The sequence below is a fragment of the Crinia signifera genome, chromosome 4, assembly GCF_055691185.1.
Source record: "Crinia signifera chromosome 4, ASM5569118v1, whole genome shotgun sequence".
Taxonomy (NCBI): Eukaryota; Metazoa; Chordata; class Amphibia; order Anura; family Myobatrachidae; genus Crinia; species Crinia signifera.
In genome coordinates this window covers 170,768,353-170,790,137 of record NC_139220.1, presented here as the reverse complement: position 1 = coordinate 170,790,137, position 21,785 = coordinate 170,768,353, and the positions used below count along the sequence as shown (strand labels likewise).

General features: G+C 42.4%; 1 protein-coding gene across 4 annotated transcripts; it reads left to right on the top strand.

The window, feature by feature from the left end:
- The first annotated feature begins 2,296 nt into the window (after positions 1 to 2,296).
- On the top strand, positions 2,297 to 20,790 carry CBLL1 (Cbl proto-oncogene like 1). Of its 4 annotated transcripts, none has more exons than XM_083182957.1 (7): positions 2,297 to 2,426; positions 11,152 to 11,319; positions 13,818 to 13,915; positions 15,570 to 15,653; positions 16,995 to 17,068; positions 17,502 to 17,543; positions 19,356 to 20,790. In XM_083182957.1, exons 1-7 carry the CDS (start codon positions 2,414 to 2,416, stop codon positions 20,386 to 20,388), a joined length of 1,512 nt encoding a protein of 503 aa, XP_083039083.1. In that variant the 5' UTR covers positions 2,297 to 2,413; the 3' UTR covers positions 20,389 to 20,790. The 4 variants fall into 4 exon arrangements, with proteins under 4 accessions (XP_083039083.1, XP_083039082.1, XP_083039081.1 ...); XM_083182956.1 differs by having other exon boundaries at positions 13,815 to 13,915; XM_083182955.1 differs by having other exon boundaries at positions 2,297 to 2,435.
- The last annotated feature ends 995 nt before the right edge of the window (positions 20,791 to 21,785 follow it).

The following is a 21,785-nucleotide window of genomic DNA, read 5'->3' as shown; positions in this document are numbered from 1 at the left end:
TGACAAGACGTATGAAAATTAGATTAGCTGAACGTGTTTATAACATACAAAGGGTTCTAGAGACACATACCCTGTCGGCTAATTTTAAATCTAAACATAATTGTGATCCAAATAAAATAAAAAGATTTTGGGGTGACATAACAAATGACCCGGAGAGTGCTCACTGCGCGTGCGTGGGCTGACAAAAATGAGAAGCAATGCGGAGAGGACAGAAGGACTGTGAGGGACTACACTGTCAGAGTCGGCACAGGTGCCTGGCTGCTGCAGCAGGAGGTATTTTGAGGGCTCCTCGGGGATCCGAGGGCCGCAGGTTGGGGGGGACCGACTAGAGGAGGTGACTGAGGGATAAAAGAGATCCTGCTCCTTGTTGTCCTGTGCATAGGAGGGAACATGATGGTTGCAAACTGGCTGGCGGGGCTCATCTGTCATCAGCCAATCAGCTCCTGTCATTTTTCAAACCCAGCCTGTAACATGAGATTTCGGTGGTTTATCACTCTTCACTTCATAAATTTTTGAAGCTTAGTGCATCTGGCCCTGTGGGAGCAAATTACTGAATTATAAATTACATTTGTTCCCATTCAGCACCATTTTTTTATTTAATCAAACTAACTGGTTGGATGAAAGTTGGTCTAGTCTAGTGTATGGCCAGCATAAGAATGCACAGAAGTGATTTTACAATTAAACAGTTCCCTGAAACTTAAGTCATCACCCATTTGCCCTATTCCATCACTTGCCTTGTGTGGCTTTATCTCATTTGACCATGCCAGGCAGGGCTTTCCCTGACACGGTTGCATCTGATGGGGGCTACTGTGAAGTGTAATTGCCCACCTGGGCTGAATGCACTTCAGCAGTCTCGGCCTCTGCCCTCTCAGCCAGCAGTGATTGGGGGGTGATCCTCAGGAACAACCACTGCTGCTGGCTGATTTTCTTACAGAACTGTGAAATCCGGCAAGAAGTGCAATAAAAATGTTTCATACTGTACATAATTTGCTTAAGAATTTTTTTTTATTGAAGATATTTTTGGAAAGTTTTTAGCAAGTTAAGTGGTCAATTAGGAAGTAGGTGGTATATTAGAGAATGCTTATCTGGGAGTTCATTGGGAGTTTCCCAAACATTGGCTCTGATTCAGACTTGATCGTTGTTGCGCAAATTTGCAGTGGACTGCGATAAGATATTGGCTGCCCAAACACATTGAAATACATATGTACAGTGAAAACACACATCTGCACATCTACGAATGACTTGCGAATGGATCGCTGATCTGTAAATCCATTCACAACTTACCATCTAATGATTTCTCCAGTCTAACCCTTACATAACTCAGACAGGGTGATCAAGGCAAGAGCTGATGTGGCACACCCTCCCATAGGGCTATTTCACACGCTCCGGCTCCTGCCAGACGGCGAAATTCCCCATGGCCAGGAAGCCGTGCCGCACACAGTTGTTTCCAGTGGTGGGAACCGGCTGCAACAGGGCCGTGGCCGTCTCGTGTGAATGGATACAATTGTGTCCATTTTTTACTACAGTTTGTGCCGTGCGGGATTTCGCTGTCCGGAGCGTGTGAAATAGCCCTTAAAGTGCCTGGGCACAGCTGGGTTTTTTCTGACACTCCCAGAAAACGGCTGGTTACCATCCCCAAGAACCAGCTTCATGTCAGTCAAAATACGGGGTGATTGCGAATAGATTCATCATTGATAGTTGTTGGTTCGGCCTCGCTCACGCGTGCAGTTGTTTCATAATCAAAAGGATTGCAAACATACACAACAGCAACTAGGTCTGAATGGTTTTCTCGGTTAGGGCGATATGTACTAACCCTTGATAAAATGGAGAGTGATAAACCACCAACCAATCAGCTACTATCTGTCATTTTTCAAACACAGCCTGTGACATGGCATTTAGGAGCTGATTATCACTCTCCATTTTATCACTTTTCAAGCTTAGTACATCTGGCCCTTTGTGAGGGAAGTCTCTCAAGGCAAGCGCAGGGTAGGGCTGGCCATAAACCATCATTAGTTGTAACGTTGCTGTTTGGAATGTTGTCAGTATTTTTCAGTGCCTGTAACTGGTGGGCTGCGCAGTAAGTAATACGGGTGAGGTTGACCATCTGCAGGTCACAACCATCGATGTTACCGCGCCGGTAGCACATGTCTCTCTAGCACGGGATCATCAACATTACTACAAGTCAGACAGTGCAACGGTAACCACCATTATTCAGAACACGCCCCCTTTCTCGCGCTCCCGCGACGCATTCTTCGTAAAGGCGCTTTTCCTGACGTCATTTTATTGCGCCAAACACGCTCCTACCGAGCATGCGCATTAGCCTGGCATGGGACTGCGCATGCTCATATCCGAGCGGCGGCCTCGCTAATTTCCCTTCCTTGAAGCGTTCGGAGACTTCCGCCCTGGCTGCACCATGGATCACAGCGGTGAGTGCGGTTAGTATACCTACACCGCTCATCCCGCCCCTCTCCCCACATTTACACTGGCCGAACACCCGCTACAAGATGGCGGCATTATAGCTAGTCGTTTATAGTGCCTGTTGCGCACTTGAATGCAGAGCCCCGACTGAGGCCCTGTGATAGGACGCCGGTCTCTCCTGTTACTGCTCAGCCTGATCATTGCGCCCTAACCTCACAGCGGCCCCGGGAGCCCGGCCCTCCTCTGTCTGCTACCTGCATCACTCCTATACGGAGCACGGGCGGACACAAGTCCTTAGTTCCACAACATTACCCCACAACTAAAACAATGAGTCACCTACAGGAATGGGATAAGTCCCTGTCATTGTGGGCTTGCTGTCCCAGACCACGCAGTCCAAAATCATTGACCTGGTATTGGGGTGTGTGTGTCAGGGTGATACCATGTTTCAACTTCGTCCTTTTTTTTTCTTTTTATCCCTTTTTGCAAGTTCCCTGATTGTCATCACAACTAGTGACAGTGTGCGACCGTGTCAGGGAATCTGTTGCATGCTGGTCCATACGTGCTTATTTCATAAATAATACATTATGTGAGAGCTATGTGTGTCAGTATTTCACAAGGATCTTTGATTAACTGGGTCTGGAGCAAAATGATGATGGAAAGATGCATCAGCGGTCTAGCTTTATTATTTATTCTGTTTGTTTACTGGAATCTCATCAGTGTAACTTTATACTCATTAGCAATCTGCTACAATTTTACATTTCTGTAAAATTCTTTTTTCTTCAGTTACTTGTTTTTAAATAAATATACACTGTACCTTTAGTGGAACATAATAAAAACAAGGGCAAGCTACTGTATGTACAAACACTTTTGGGGGGTATCCAATTAATGATCGTGTGTAAATGCTTTGCTTGGGGCTATCATTTTAGCAAATATAGTAGAAACCAAAAAAGGAGGTTTTTCGTGGTGGCACTCTTGGTATGTGTTAAATACAGAATCAGTAAAAGTTTTAATTAAAAAAAGTTTTAACATAATAAAGTTTTAAAATAAGATAATGACAAAAAAGTAGGAGATCCCACCAATTCAAATTGCTATGACTTGTGGTTGACATGCACCTCAATGAGGGGTGAATTTATGAAGCTTTGAGAAGTGTTCTCTATCCCCATAAAGAACGTTATGAGCAAGGTGATAATGGTTCAGCCAATCAGCTACAATATGTAAATTGACAGGTAAGAGCTGATTGGCTGAACCATTATCACCTTGCTCATAACGTTCTTTATGGGGATAGATAACACTTCTCCAAGCTTCATAAATTCACCCCTGACACACTAAAAACAGATTTTTTTTTTTCCTCTTTCAACTGCCCTGGAAAATCACCACGGTGTTTCAGTGAAGGGCAGTGATCGCGAAAACCCCCAAAATGATGGGTCCCTGGGACCCCTCACTTACAAAAATCGGGGTCCTACTTGACCTTTTCTGGGTCCCAACAGAATAAAGCCTCCTCTCCACATCCCCAGCATGGCACATACAGAAGCCTCCTCCATATGGCATATACCCTGAGCCAAGGGCCAGCCTGAGCCTATTTTTTTTGGTAAGCAAACATAGATTTGGGCACCCCAAAATTGTGGCTATTGTCTGTTGGGGGTAATCAATTGGCAATTTGCCCACTCACATAAAGCAAGATACACATATACTAGAAAAAGGCATAATGTCGGAATAGGGACACCTGTGCTGCAGCAATCAGGATTCTGCCCCTGTCTATTGTTTCTAGAGCAAAATTAAAAGTAATGGCAGCAGGAACAGGAGGGATAGGGTGAGTGAAATCCCAGCAGCAGGAGTGTATAGGCTCCTCTCCTACAGGCAGCTCTGCCTGTTAAGAGGTAATCGTTGAGCTGCAGCCTCTCTGCCAGCCGTGCAGTGAGGGGAGGAGGGGACAAGTGGGACAATAACAGCCAGCACTCAGAGCCTGGAGGAGGGGACAGTGACACACAAGAGAGCAGCACCACGATGTAGGAGAGGAGGAGGGAAGTCTGCAGCCCGAGTCCTGCTAGCAATAAATCCCCTTACATGACACAGCCAAGCAGCCTGCTAAATGGACCACGCACCCCTCTGACCTCTACTTCCTGCCCGGGTCTGCTCCGTCCTCACTGTCACACCTCCCTGGTTCTGGCCCCCAATGCTGTTTTCAGTTCCTCGTGCTCCGTCCTCACACCAGCTGCAGCTCTGTTCCCCTGCTGAGCAGCTGCTTCTGGTGTTGGCTCCAGCCGTCTGTTGAGGCGCAGTGCAGGAGCCAGCTTCCGTGCACTGCTGTCTATGACTCTGCGGTGACAGGGACCCTTTCATTTTTGCGCCCAGCAGATGTGTGAAGCGGCCATCACGCTGTATCTTCTCCACAGTCGCATCACAACTGAGGGGGAAACGGATCCCTCCGCCCTTGTCACACATATTAACACGGCGTGCACGCCGAAATGGGCGGAGCGAGTCCCAGGGGACCCAGACATTCATAAAAAATGAGTCCCTGGTGCTCAAAAGTGGGTAAAATACTCGCTATAGCGAGTATTTGCGAACCCTGGAAGGGGTATAACATAATAAATGTTTTATCTGTTATCTTGTCAAGGAGGAGTCCCATAATATTAACCCCTTCCTGACAGAGCCAGTTTTTGCGTTCCTGACAGAGCCCTTTTTTTCAAATCTGACATGTCTCACTTAAGTGGGGATAACTTTTTTTTGCTTTTACTTATCCCAGTGATTTTGAGATTGTTTTCTCGTGACACATTGTACTTCAAGTTAGTGGTAAATTTTCGTCGATACAGTCTGTGTTTTTTTGTGAAAAATACCAAAATGTCGGAAAAAAATGGAAAATTTTGCGATTTGCAAAATGTTAAATTTTCTGCTTGTGAGACAAATAATCTTACCACTCAAAATAGTGAATAACTAACATAGACCATATGTCTACTTTATGTTGACATCATTATTTCAACTTCCTTTTAATTTTTTGGGACACTAGGAGGCTTACAATATGAATAGCAAATTCTCAAATTTTCAAGAAAATTTCAAACACTGATTTTTTTAGGGACCAGTTCAGTTCTGATGTGACTTTGAGGGACTTGTATGTGAGACACCCCCATAAATGATGCCATTTCAAAAACTGCACCCCTCACAGTATTCAAAACAGCATTTTGGAAGTTTGTTAACCCTTTAGCTGTTTCACAGGAATTAAAACAAAGTGTAGGTGAAATTTCAAAATTTCTTTTTTTTTGCAGAGTTTCAATTTTAATACATTTTTCTAACGAATACAGTAGATTTTACTAGAGAAATGTGACTAAAAATTGATTCCCCCAATTCTTTTGTTTTCATAAATATCCTATATGTGGCCCTAGTGTGCACGGTGACCAAACCACAGGCTTCATAATAGAAGGAGCACCTACTTGATTTTGGAGCCTCCTTTTTATGAGATTATTTTTTAGGCACCATGTAGGTTTCTAGGCACCATAAGATGCTAAAAGTTAGGAACCCCCCCACAAGTGACCCCATTTTGCAAACTACACCCCTCAGGGAATTCATCTAGGGGTATAGTGTACATTTCAAACCCCCAGGGGTTTCACCAATTTTGATACAACTGGGCTGTGAAAATGAAAAAAATTAATTTTTCATTTTCACAGCTCAGTTGTATCAAAATTGGTTAAACCCCTGGGGGTTTGAAATGTACACTATACCCCCTGATGAATTCCCTGAAGGGTGTAGTTTGCAAAATGGGGTCACTTGTGGGGGGGTTCCACTGTATAGGTGCTTCAGGGGTCATTCAACCAGAATCTGTGCTGCAAAATCCAAAAATCACTCCTTCCCTTCTGAGTCCTGCCATGCACCCAACTGGTATTTTTTGGTCACATGTGAGGCATTGCCGTACTCGGGAGAAATTGGGGCACAGATTTTGGGGTGCTTTGTCTCCTTCATTCCTTGTGAAAATGAAAAATTTTGAGCCAGATCTGCATTTTTGTGTAAAAAATGTAATTTTTCATTTGCACAGCCCAGTTGTATCAAAATTGGTGAAACCCCTGGGGGTTTTAAATGTACGCTATACCCCTAGATGAATTCCCTGAGGGGTGTAGTTTGCAAAATGGGGTGACTTGTGGGGGGGTTCCACTGTATTGGTGCTTCGGGGGTCTTGCTAATGCGACATAGCACCCACCATTCATTCCACCAGAATCTGTGCTGCAAAATCCAAATATCGCTCCTTCCCTGCTGAGTCCTGCCATGCACCCAAATGGTATTTTTTGGTCACATGTGAGGCATTGCCGTACTCGGGAGAAATTGGGGCACAGATTTTGGGGTGCTTTTTCTCCTTCGTACCTTATGAAAATGAAAAATTTGGAGCCAGAACTGCATTTTTGTGTAAAAAAATGTAATTTTTCATTTTCACTGCCCAGTTGTATCAAAGTTGGTGAAACCCCTGGGGGTTTGAAATGTACACTATACCCCCTGATGAATTCCCTGAAGGGTTTAGTTTGCAAAATGGGGTCCCTTGTGGGGGGGTTCCACTGTATAGGTGCTTCAGGGGTCATTCAACCAGAATCTGTGCTGCAAAATCCAAAAATCACTCCTTCCCTTCTGAGTCCTGCCATGCACCCAACTGGTATTTTTTGGTCACATGTGAGGCATTGCCGTACTCGGGAGAAATTGGGGCACAGATTTTGGGGTGCTTTGTATCCTTCATTCCTTGTGAAAATGAAAAATTTTGAGCCAGATCTGCATTTTTGTGTAAAAAAATGTAATTTTTTACAGAAAAATGCAGTTCTGGCTCAAAATTTTTCATTTTCACAAGGAATGAAGGATACAAAGCACCCCAAAATCTGTGCCCCAATTTCTCCCGAGTACGGCAATGCCTCACATGTGACCAAAAAATACCAGTTGGGTGCATGGCAGGACTCAGAAGGGAAGGAGTGATTTTTGGTGGTGGAATGAATGGTGGGTGCTATGTCGCATTAGCAAGACCCCCGAAGCACCAATACAGTGGAACCCCCCCACAAGTGACCCCATTTTGGTCCACAGCTTTGGGAGGGGGGCTGGCGCTGCGGCTGGTGGGGGGTTGGGAGGGGTGCTGGCGCTGCGGCAGCCGGGTGGGTGGGAGGGAGGGGGGGCTGCCGGGTGGGATGGGGGGGCTGGCGATCGGTGGTGATCGGTGCTGTACTTAACAGCACCGATCACCACCGATCACTGTGTTACCGAGCGGCTTAGCCGCCGGTAACACAGAAAACGCTGCAATTGGCTGTTCACATTTGAACAGCCAATCGCAGCGATCGCCGACCGGGGCTCAGGGACAGCAGACATCTCCAAACTGTCACCGCGTCTATGGACGCGGTGACAGTTTAAAACCATGACGTATATATACGTCTTCGGTCGGGAAGTACCTCCCGACCATGACGTATATATACGTCTTCGGTCGGGAATATCTATCTGTATATATATATATATATATATATATATGTATATACACACATATATATATATATATATATGTGTGTATATACACACACATATATATATATATATATGTGTATATACACACATATATATATATATATATATGTGTGTATATATATGTGTATATACACACATATATATATATATATATATGTGTGTATATATATGTGTATATACACACATATATATATATATATATATATATGTGTGTGTATATACACACATACACACACACATATATATATATATATATATATATATATATATATATATATATATATATATATATATATAATCATTTCATTTCATTTTTTTACATTTTTACAGTCCCTAGTGCTGCTGCTGCTGGCGGGGGGAGGGAGGGAGGGGGGAGGCAGCGCTGCGGCGCATACCAGAGGGAGGAGAGCGGCTGCCGGGTGCCGGGTAAGCACATAGTGCTGCCGGGTGCTGCCGGGTGGGAGGGAGGGGGTGTCCGCGGATCGGTGGTGATCGGTGCTGTACCGATCACCACCGTTTTCTATGTTACCGAGCGGCATAGCCGCCGGTAACACAGAAATAGCTGTGATTGGCTGTTCACATTTGAACAGCCAATCACAGCGATCGCCGACCGGCGGGGGCATCCCTGCCCCCCCCGGGCGGCGAGGGGGGATGTCTGCTGTCAGGGACAGCAGACATCTCCAAACTGTCACCGCGTCTATAGACGCGGTGACAGTTTTAACCCATGACGTACATTTATGCCATGTGTCGGGAAGTACTTCCCGACCATGACGTAAATGTACGTCCAATGTCGGGAAGGGGTTAATAATATAATATTGTTACACAATAGTGTTAGTGTCTGGGAAAGAAAATAATTAAGTAGGAAAATCTTTTTGTGGTATCCCCTACTATTTTGTCATGATTTTATTTGTGAAAATCTGTTATATTGTACCATGGTAAAACACTTCTATTAATAATTCTTAAAAGTAAAGTTTTACATACTTTGTATTAACACATATCAAGAACGCCCGTACAAAAAGTAGGGGAGTACCACCAACCTAATACTAAAGAAATGTCAGGGTTATTGGAGTATTCTGCTCCTGCAATGGCAGTGTAAATCTGTATGCATTATGAGCTGGTTCTAAAGGTGCCCATACACTAGGCCTGGGGTAGCCAACTCCAGTCCTCGAGAGCTACCAACGTTTAATGTGAAGTAATTGGCTCCACCTGTGGATCTGTTAAAATGCGTCAGTGAGTAATGAGTGCACCTGTGCAGCAGCTAGTTTGTCTGGAAAATGTGAACTGTTGGTAGCTCTCGAGGACTGGTGTTGGCTACCACTGCACTAGGCCATAGGTTCCCAAACGTGGTCCTCAAGGCACCCCAATGGTCCAGGTATTAAGTATATCCATGTTTGGCCACAGGCCAAGCATGGATAACCTGGACTGGTGGGGTGCCTTGAGGACCGCATTTGGGAACCTCTGCACTAGGCCTATACATTAATTTTGGCTACTCTTTATGCGATTGCAGCAGTCAATCGCATAAAAGGCATCCAAATTGCATGTATTTTACAGCAGATGTGATGCACCGTCCTGTGCGCATCTCACAAGAGCTGGTATGTGTGAGCAGAAGCAATCTGCAGGATAGCAGCCAAGCCAGAAAGGCACGGTTGGGATTGCATGCGATCTACCATATGCAAAAGGAAGCTCCTGGGCGGCTCAAGAAGGGATTGCGGGAGACTACTCTGAGGGGGAGTGTATGGCCAGCTTAAATTATATTGGCACACCTAGTATCAAGCTTTCCATAGCCTGTGCAAAAAACAATTGTAGCTGTCCTTTTAGCACTGAATAAGCCAGCATGAGTTGTGGCTTATCATTGATTCTGATGAGCACTGGCTTTCCAGGTCTTCGGTGGGTAAAACACACAGGTTTCACACACAAAAAATAAAGTTTGCTTCCGATGTTTCATCACACTTCATATATTAGAAAATACGGATGTTCACTATAGTTTCTTAAACAGTTTTGTAGATGTCCTTGCTAAGATTTGAGCAAGAGATGTGTTCTGAGGATTTTAGTGTGGGAGATTGCCACAGTCTAGATCTCCCATACACACTGAGATATTTGCACAAGAGAGCTTTGTGTTATGGGGCACACACATGGGGCGATTTAAGCCCCATTTTTAATAGGGCCTACATACAGGGTGATTACAGGGCATTTTTTCTAAGCAATCTGACTGATTAGAAAATGAGCCTACATCACTCCGTGTGTAGGGTCCATAGCTATGCGTGTTCCTGTGCGGTGCTATTGCCCAGCGATTAATATTTTGCATGCAGGATAAATCTAGTGAGATCGCCGATCAGGGACAGTTTTCTCATCGGATAACACCCTGACAGATCGCTCAGCACACATCGCTGTGCTGCGCTGTCTGCTGTGTGAGCTTGCTGAGAGACCTACATTGCACAGATCACTCAGCAATGTCATCTTGTGTGTAGGCCCCTTAAGTGATCTGACTAGATCTTATTGTGTGTGTATGCCCCATAGCGATAGCTGTGCCTTGCCCCACATGACGCCATCGTCGGTCTCGATATTTCAAGCATGCTTGAAATATCTAGCCATCGCCTGTGTCATCTCTGTTGAGAACATGGGCAGTGAAAGAACTCTCTGCACACTTTGCTGGTACAGTACTGTGTGCTGAGCAATACAGTGTCACTATGAAAAAAACATCCTGTCGCTCCATGTGTATGGGGTATTAATAAAAAAATAATTATTTAAATAATGGGTTGGTATTACAGGAGACTGGACGTAGATCGCTTCTTAAAACACAGGCAATTTTTCTATATATACCTATACCTTTATAAATTGGATCGTTTTTAGTTACATTTTTATTCTACAATTATTTTTAAATATGCCCCATACAATATACAACCCTATATTGTGCTGGAAAGAAATGTTAAGGCCAAAGTATTACACAGTGCCGAGGTTTAATAACGTTTGCATAGTGAATTTGATGGTCGGAAATGTGGATAAGGAGAGTGGTGAAGATTCTCTATTTTGTTCGATAGTTGTGATGTTTCAAAGATTATTGAATAATGCTGAAAGCTACAAAGGAACATGGTAACATGACACACAGGCCTACTAGTCTTTCAAAAACAAATGGACATCTTTGTAATACATGGCTGATCTACCACTTAGATGTCCATATAATTTTAAAAAGTGAATTTAAAAGGCAAATACATCAATATACTTGATTACCAATTATATTCTATTTCAATTTTACTTTAGACAATGATTTACAAGGGACAAACAGTATGGGATCCCTGAGTGGCTTGGATGTCCGACGAAGAATTCCAATTAAGCTCATATCAAAACACCCAAACAAAAGTAAACTCTCGCCTCGGCCCGCAAGAAATATGAACAGAATACCTGCAAAGCCTCCGCAAGCTGAACAAGGTATAATGTATTCTGCATTAGTACTGTAGGCACAAAAATTGTATAACCTGAAAAAAGTGGTTCCCAAACTTTTTTGAATTGCAGCGCTCTAGCGCATGTGTCCTCAAACTGCGGCCCTCCAGATGTTATGAAACTACAAATCCCAGCATGCCTTGCCACAGTTTTAACACTCCCTTATAGCAAAACTGTGGCAAGGCATGCTGGGATTTGTAGTTTCACAACATCTGGAGGGCCGCAGTTTGAGGATCCATGCTCTAGCGCATGGGTCTTCAACCTGTGGCCCTCCAGATGTTGTGAAACTACATGTTCCAACATGCATTGTCCTATAAGAGCATGCCAAAACTGTCAGGGCATGCTGGAACATGTAGTTCCACAACATCTGGAGGGCCACAGGTTGAAGACATGTGCTCTAGCGTATCATAACTTTTTCAAGGCACCCCTTAGGCCAAAAGTTTTCAACTAAGAAATTTATAGAAAAATATAAAAGTAAGTAAATTCTGTTTTATATATCATCCTCAGGTTAAATTATATAGTGATGGACTGGATTAAGTTCTGTTGGTTAGCATATTCTTGACAAGCATTGGTTATGCCTGTAAGATTGATCAAAACATAATATGAATTGGTCTTTTGCCACCAATGCAAGGCAGTTTGAGAACCACGGACCTAGGAGATTTATTTGACAAAACATACTTTGTCTCATACGTATACTAATATGTACCTATAGACATCTGTGTTTTTATTCTCTAGCATCTTCATGCAACCATAGGCCTTTATTCAGATCTGATCGCAGTACAAATGTGTTTGGAAAATGGGCAAAACCATGTGCACTGCAGGTGGGGCAGATGTAACATGTGCAGAGTGTTATATTTGTGTGAGTCATTTAGTTTCTGTGCAGGGTAATTACTGGTGGCATTATTTTTACACTGCAATTTAGATTTCAGTTTCAACACACCCCACCCAAATTTAACACTCTGCACATGTTACATCTGCCCCACATGCAGTGCACATGGTTTTTCCCATTTTCCAAACAAATTTGTACTGCAATCAGATCTGAATAAGGGCCATAGTGTTATTAAAATAGACGGTACTTGTGAGTTATCTGGGCGTCCGATTTTGGATCCGATATCGTATGCGATATCGTATGCGATATCGCATGCGATATCGCATGCAAATCGTAAGTACAAAATCGGGAGCCTCACAAGTACCGATTTGCTATTCATTTCATTACCCCACTATCCCCAAAGTGTGTCTATCAACGTGAACCCGAAGCGTGGCGAGCGCAGCGAGCCCGCGAGGGGCGGCGGTACGCGTCCTCCGACCTTTTCATGCCCTACTATCCACTAGGGCGTGGAGTGAGAATAGAATAGTGTGGCGAGCGCAGCGAGCCACCGAGCCCGAAGCGTGGCGAGCGCACGCGGACACCTTCACAGGTATCCGCGTGCCCTTGCGGGCTTCACAGGTGTCCGCGTCCCCTCGCGGGGCTCGCCACGCTTCGGGCTCGGTGGCTCGCTGCGCTCGCCACACTATTCTATTCTCACTCCACGCCCTAGTGGATAGTAGGGCATGAAAAGGTCGGAGGACGCGTACCGCCGCCCCTCGCGGGCTCGCTGCGCTCGCCACGCTTCGGGTTCACGTTGATAGACACACTTTGGGGATAGTGGGGTAATGAAATGAATAGCAAATCTGATGCAAATCGCATGCTAAATCGCATGTAAATCGCATGTAAATCGCAAATCGGATCCGATATCGTATGCGATATCGCATGCAAATCGCATGCAAATCGTAAGTACAAAATCGGACGCCCGGATAACTCACAAGTACCAAATAGACTTCTCAAAGGGAGGGGGCAGAATTTCTTTGATTCCAATAAGATTCCTGCCAAAATATATCATATCTAATCATGTGATGTTTGTGAGGTGTAAAGCTATGTACACACGTATACAAATGTCGGGGCAATAATTATATAGTCATCAGGGCTGCCATCAGAAATGTTGGGGCCCGGGACTGTCAAATCACTGCTAGCCACAGCCGTGATCGGGACACAGTGAAGTGCTATGCAGCTGCCGAGGATCTGCTGTTTTAGCAGGAAGGCAGTTCACGCTGGAGCAGCCCGGGCCCACCTTCTCTGTCTGAGGGGTGGGGCCCAGGACAGAAGTACCCACAGACTCCCCCCTGTTGGCGGCCCTGATAGTCATGTATGCAGAAGCGTTGGCCGATAAATGGCTTAAAACAACTGATGCATCTGATCTGGAGGACATGCCTTCTGAGCTGTTTAACAATTAAGATTCTCTATGTCCTGATAACATAAAAATATGTACGCACTGAGCTAAAAAAAAGTTCAGTGTATAATGGGGTACACTGATGGGATAATCGGTTCGAGGATGGGAGTTTTTTTTTTTAATCTGATGCGCAGGGAGATTTGCACAGTGTGTATTGGATTTACCTTTACTGATATGATATTTAAAAACAGTTATAATTTTTTTTTTTCTTTCAAGAAGGCTTTGATTATAATGAAGAAGAAAGGTATGATAATAAAGGAAATGATGTGTTTGGCAATCAGCGAAGATTTCCGGCACTTCAGTTTTGGGATTTTAAGGTACTTTATGATAGCATAAATTTTGTACTATGCACCTTAAAAATCTATGTTTATGATTATAATTGTTCCTTTGTTATATGTTCTAGCACTATTGGGAAATACAGTGGTTAGCGTTGCTGTCATAAAAAAGAATGAAAAAAAGCCTCAAATACAGTATACACTTTGGAGCTTACCGGATCTTTTGGAGACAGGCTCCCCCGCTTCCACATTCTTTTGGTCTTTCTGGCAGGGCCACTGACACTATACAGGAACGCTGTCTGCTAGGAAGATGCACTGCCACTGCGGTTAACTTACCGTCACTGGCAGCCTAGTGTATGATCAGGGCCCTGAAGAAGCAAATCTGCGAAGCGTGTGCTAGCGGTGTGCAGGCAGATTTTTGCACTTTTGTTGTTTTTCATATAATGCATTTTGATTATGTGTCCGACCAGTGTGATGTCTCAGCAGCCCTTGTAAGGGCTTAGGCTTCACTACAAGCTATGCCTCTGTGATATTTATTTATTTACAGTTTCTTATATAGCGCAGCAGATTCCGTTGCGCTTTACAATGGTAGACAGTGATAAAACAAACTGGGTAACGACAGACAGACTTGGAGGTTAGAGGGCCCTGCTGCAAGCTTACAATCTATAGGGATATAGAAGGGAAACACAAGGACAGGCATCAGTAATAGCATAGCAATCCCACCAAGTTACAAGTCCATAAGGGAAGCTATATAATACATAAGTGCCTCAAAGGGTTATGCATGTAGAATTTAAATATGATAGGCTTGCCTGAAGAGGTGAGTTTTCATGGAACACTCGAAAGTTTGGAGGCTAGTGGAGAGTCTTATTGTGCATGGATAATACACTTTCAACTACATGGCACCATGCTCTATAATTTTGCGTAGGTGACCACACACCATTTGTGAGCACCCACCCAGGGCTGTGGTTCCCATGCGCAGACCTGCAGTGGAACACCCTGGCTGATTGGACTCACCGAGGCAAACACTGTATATGTACACACCCCATTGAGGGAATATTTATGAAAAAGTTAGACGTGTTATATATCACTTGCATGTTTCTTAAGACAGCTCAGAGAGGTTACGTGACCCATTTTCAGTCTCATAGAAAGACTGACGTTATTGCAGTGTCCTTACTGTTGGATCTTGCAACACACTATCCTTATAGGGCACCCGCACGATTTATTATCAGACACACTATAGTGCAAAATGTGCCTGCCACTTTTGTTTTAATTGTGTGCATCCCACCATTGTTTTTCAATGTATGTTTTTAATATTTTTGCAGTTCTTAAAAATCAATTAATAAAAGTTAAATTTTGCATTTCTCTTGGTGCACCTATACATTAGGACACTTTTTTCTCTTTAGTGTCTTTCTTTACTCACACAACCTCATGCCCAATTGAATCCCCCCCCCCCCAAGAGAATTTTGATCAATACCACTTGCATATAAAGCAGTATGTGTAAGTGTATATGCTTGTCTTTGTGACCAGGATAAGTAGTGTATTTATTAAAAAATAAAGGAAACCATACACCCTTTCCTTTTTAAAATTATGAAGTTCTGTGATTTTGCTTTTTAAGCACAATGACATTATGAAAGATTGCGTTACCTCTGTGTTGTTGTGATATGGTGAAGACCTGTCAATGTGCATTTTTTCACAGCTCAACCTTATTGGAGAAAAAGATGATACGCCTGTTCATTTCTGTGACAAATGTGGCTTGCCCATTAAGATATATGGACGTATGGTAAGTAATTGGTGTTTGTTTATTTTTTTTTAATTTACTTTTTCAGATTTCTTGCTTTTAAAATCTTTTTACATGGTTATTGGAATGATTATATGCAGCATGGAAATAAGTCAGCAACCAATCTGTGATCAGCAAAATAAACATGGAACATATAATTGTCATTATTGATCAGGAAGATGTATAAAGAAATGTCTTCTTGCATTAATATTAATAAATGGGATATGTTGTGTTTATGGACATAGTTGAAATAAGAGACTATAATATGAGACAATATTGCTTACCTCTAGACTATCTACTTATTATTATTTCCTGTGCCTTCCAGTCTGGGACTATGCATTTAATACAGGTACTATTAAACCAAGAACAAGGTATTATAATTAGGGCATTCAGTCAGTTCTATCTTTTATTTGTACATTATAATTCTGGACTGTATATTAGCGCTGCTATGGTACGGAATAATCCAGGACGGCACAATATTTCTTTTGCATGTAAGCAGAAATATTGATACTATGCGGGGAGAGGTAGCTTACATTTACAGCCTAAATTCAATACTTGGGGCTATATTCATAATGCAGCTTCTACTTAATGTTAATTTCGTTATAAATCTTTACTTTACTTAGAGACATGGCAGTTTAGAAGAGCTGCTTTTTTCTTTTTCTTTCTAAGCCCCTAGATCTACGTAATCAGAACCAGAAGGTAACACTGCAAAGCCCAAACATTGAAGGTCAACCTAAAATACGTTCAAGTTCTATTTCACGCTAATTTTATTTCTGGTTTTGCCATTTGTCTAGACACTAGTTTACTTTTAATCTTCTTTGGAAATTGCAGCAATTTCAATTTGTAAGCATTTGGAATTTAGCGTTCTGTGCAATTTTAGGCTGCAATTAAAGAAATATGCAGCTTTTAATATTGCTTCATTGTATTTGGCATTTTGGTAACTGATTTATTTGCACAGTTTAATTTTGTAACCACTATGTGCCATTTGCAGATACATTTCACTGTCTAATGCTGTGTACACACGGGGGCGATAGAGGCTGAAATCGCTGGGAATATGGTCGCTGGCGACCATATTGCCAGTGATGGGAGTGTGCCACGGCAATAAATCGCCGGGTGCGTGCTCCAATTTTCAGCCCCATTTTAATCGCTGATCACGTGAACTTGCTCCTGCGACCAGCTGATTACCTCTGCGGCCCCACCGGCTGAGGGGACACTGAGCAATATATTGCTCAGTAATATATTGCTGAGCAATATATCTCCCCCGTGTGTACGGGGCTTAAGAAGCTGTTGACTTAACTACGAGGTTATGTATGTTCTACTTGTATTTGTCCTTCTGTGTTCCAGATTCCTTGCAAGCATGTATTCTGTTACGACTGTGCTCTCTTACATGAGAAAAAGGCAGATAAGCTTTGCCCAGGGTGAGTTTCACTAAGTACTTCAGCCCCAATGCATTTAGTTTATTTGGTATTTTAGAACTATTACATATGCTAAATACATTTCCCTCCTTTACATTGATAACTTTAATTTGCAAGAATAAATTATTTAGAGTCAACAGTAATTTTCAGTCACACATTCAATATTGAACGCCCCCTTTTTGTTTGACTAATTATTGACAAATCTGTATAATTTTTCTAACTTCTGAAAGTAAATTTCACCTTTTTTAGATCATATTTCTCAAATCTCCTATAGAGACATCACATGGTTTATGTGATTTTGTTCTACCATGTTTGATGTTGTACCCAGCAATTATTGGTTTTAAATTGCCACTTACACAGTGGATCCTAAAAATGTGAATATTGTTATTTTATTTTTCTTTTGTGGTATAATGTCTCTCTTTCCCCTTCCCAAAAGAACACTTGTTGAAGAAAGTACTGACACCTATAAACGTGTGAGGTAGGTTCTGCCAGAATAGTGATTTTCTTGCATCACTACACAGGGTTTGTGGTTGTGGTGGTGGAATGCTTTATTCATGTTGGTAAAAACTGTGTTTTATAAGAGTAGCATGTTCAGAGCAGCAGTTGTCATGTTGTGGGCTATAGATATGCTGATACACACCACAGTGCAAAGCGGAAACTGTATATTCTGGAGTTATCCTCCAAATATCTTACTAGTGCATAAAGAAAAAAACATGCAATACATTGTGCAGTTTGCTCTTTGTATCGGCAGCTTCAGTGAGTGGCCACAATGGATATTTTAATCTGTTCTGATTTAAACTCCCTTCTTGTATTGCTTCACTTTAAGCATAGCCAAGTCTTTTGCATTCATTTTCTGCAATAAGAAGCTTTCATCAAAGCAATATTTTGAATTAGTTTGTGTAAAATGTAAGTTAATAAAGCAAAATAAGCTTGTACAGAAACAGGAAACCATAAAAAAGTATAAAAACTGGTGCAGGTTTATAGGTTATTTTTTCCTTTTACTGTAATTCAGGCACCACTTTTATATAAATAACATAATCACTAGCTTTATGTTGGAAATGTACTATATTTGCTAGCTGCAAGTCATTGCTGCAGACAAACAAACTTAGAAGCAGACTAGTATCTTTCCACACATACTGTAGCAATATTATACCTGCAATAAGAGAAGTGCGAAGAACAACTAATAGCACTTGTTTTCTTCTATTAAGTACACTCATTTCTATAAATATAATGATACCGTATGCACTCATGGTACCATAATACATTAGGGGTGCAGGCTCCTCTGTCACATCTAGAGACGCACTCACCGTTCCTGCTACCAAATAGCAAAACTTCCTAAAAAGCGATAATGGCAAGATTTTTTTTTTTTTAATCATAATAACTATCTATGGTCTAGTAAATACTCTTTTAATGAAAATTCTGCTTCTGTAGCAGTGTTTTTTTTTTTAAAGACAATGTGGACACGTCCAATACCATTTATACGTGTTTTTGAGGGATTTAACAATATTTTGCCGAAATTATGGAGTTTTATAATTTAATAAAACGTTTGTAAAAGCTTGCTCACGTGTTACATGTGACTTATGTGGAATAGCGTAAATTAGAATCAAGTACTAAATGCTCTGCTCTGTTTAGTGTTTTTTTGGTTGTGTTTGTGCACATACAGTATTGCTGAATCAGTAACTTTCATACATTGAATCACTGCAATTGGCAAATGTTTCTGAAACTGCTATGCGCATAGTTTACATTAGCATGCCTTTAATTTTTATTGGGGGGGGGGGGATTTGATATAAAATAGTTTGTATAAAGAATATAGAGGCCAGTTTGTCTTTATTTAAAAAATGTGTTCAGGAAAGGTTCTAGAATTTCATTTCACATCACTGATTCTACAGTTCCTTTATATCATTATTCTGCACAATAGTGGTTTTATTGTATTTTGAAAACAAAGTAATTTAACCAATGGGAAATAATTTGAAAATGTGCTTTTAATATTAAATTGTAAATGAAAGTGAACACTTCAAGTGGGTTATTGCCTTTACGCTTTATCCATTATATGTACAGTTTTAAAAACTTTCATAGATGTCGCCAGTTAATAAGCTGAGAACAGATACTAGCTGCTGTTTTGTTGCATTAATTATCTTCGTAATTACAAGATTGGATATCTTTTTTTTTTTAATGGTTTGTGAATCAGTAGTTGCATCAAAGTCTGTAAAAGGCATTCAGCTCAGCCAATAGAGGATTGTACATTTTTAAACTATTAAGCAAATGTATGATTTTATTTTATTTTTTCCAGTTGCAATGATCCTGTCCAGCGAATAGAGCAGTGTGCACGTGGATCTCTCTTTATGTGCAGCATTGTTCAGGGATGCAAGAGAACATATTTATCGCAGAGAGACTTGCAGGCTCATATCAATCATCGGCATATGAGAGCTTCAAAGCCAACCAGTCGTCCTCCACCTGAACCCATCCATCCTCCTATGGCCCCACCCCCTTCAGATATGGGTGATCGTTTTATAATGCCTCCAGATAAGCACCATTTGAGTCACATGCCTCCAAAGCAGCACATACTGATGCCCCCTCCCCCAATTCAGCATGTGCCTCATGAGCATTTTAATCAACAACATGAAGATATGCGGGCATCTCCTGCAGAAATTTCTATGGCACCACCACCTCCACGCCCTGTTAGTCAAGATGCTTTCCGAATTAATACTAGAAAACACAGCAATTTAATTACCGTACCTATTCAAGATGATTCAAATTCTGGGGCTAGAGAAACTTCGCAGGCACCTGGTCCATCTCTCCATCATCCCGAGTATCCTGGTCAACCAGTTGTAACCCATCCTCACCATATTATGCCTCCACAGCAACATTATGCACCACCCCCTCCACCACCACCCCCGATAAGTCATCCTATGCAGCACCCCCCTCAAGCAGGTGGTACACCACACATGGTGTACAGTCAAGGACCCCCACCGCCTATGACAAGTGCTCCACCACCAATTACACCTCCTCCTGGACATATAATTGCTCAGATGCCACCATATATGAATCATCCTCCTCCAGGACCTCCACCACCACAACATGGTGGGCCACCTGTTAATGCCCCCCCTCCACATCATTACAATCCCAACTCTTTACCACAGTTTAATGAAGAGCAAGGAACTCTCAGCCCACCTTTTACTCAACCTGGGGGAATGAGCCCAAGCATATGGCCTGCACCAAGAGGGCCACCACCACCTCCACGCATGCAGGGTCCTCCCACCCAAGCCCCTATTCCTGGACCACACCACCCTGATCAGGCTCGATACAGGCCATATTACCAATGATCTGTGTGTATTGACTGTTGGAATTATTTTTACATAATTTGAAAATTACATTAATATGTATAGACTGACTTTGTAAATCTATTTGGGTTCTTGTGCATACATTTTGTTTTACTCATGCATTGATCTTCTTTAACCAAAACATTCTTAATCATGACATTATGCGTACATAAAGCAAAGTGATTTTTTGGGTTTCAGTACAACGCACTAACCATTAAATGCCCTTTACTCTTTGCTTCTTCGATTTATGCTTTGTGTTACAGCACATCTTTAGGTATCAGTTGTGATGCTTTTATGAAACTGTTCAAAATGAATGTATATTTAGATGTACAGTTGTGTTATACTGTAGTCTGGTATTTTTACCAGTGGTTAAATAAATACTGTTACCTAGAATCATTTTTCTTATATGCTGTGAAAAGGCTTTTTTTTGTACATTTTAATGGTTAGGATTACACTGCCTTAGATAGCGTTATTTCTATGTGAGGAAATGTAAATAAGTAGATCTCAGTTTAGTTATTTCACTTTCAATTGGGAATTATCTTTTATATCTTTTGTTTAAATGAAAGAACAGATCACATATAAATAACCATCTGCATTTTTAAGGATACGTTTAGCAAGTACCTTTTTGGTTTTTCGAATTGGTACTTGTTTCCTAGAACGGCCACAATCGCGGGAATCGTGTACCTTAAAGTTAAGGTACACGATGCCCGCGATGGACCCGATTTCCTTTGAAATCAGGTCCATTTTACCGTCAAAGGCAAAATCGGGAGCATCGCGTCGGTCGCGGCCATTAACATTGCCCGCGATTTTGCCATAGGCTTCAATGTTAAAATATTTTTTAACATTGAAATCAGGAGCATCGCGTCGGTCTTGTGCCATTATAATGGCACAAGATGAGATGGACTTGATTAAGTCCATCTCACATAGGAAACAATGTGAAATGGGCCAATATGACCCATTTCACATTGTATATGGCCCCGTCGTCACCCCACGATTGACGCCAACCCGAAGAGTGGCAAGCGCAGCGAGCCCGCGAGGGGCGGCGGTGCGCGTCCTCCGACCTTTTCATACCCCTACTATCCACGTCGGCGTGGAGTTGAGAATATAAAGTGTGGCGAGCGCAGCGAGCCACCGAGCCCGAAGCGTGGCGACCGGACGCGTATACCTGTGAAGTTATATGCGTCCCCTCGCGGGGCTCGGTGGCTCGCAGTGCTCGCCACACTTTATATTCTCAACTCCACGCCGACGTGGATAGTAGGGGTATGAAAAGGTCGGAGGACGCGCACCGCCGCCCCTCGCGGGCTCGCCACGCTTCGGGTTGGCGTCAAACGTGGGGTGGCGCCGTTGAGGGGGTAAAATTGGGGGTCTGGGGAATATTTTACATTGAATCCAATGTAAAA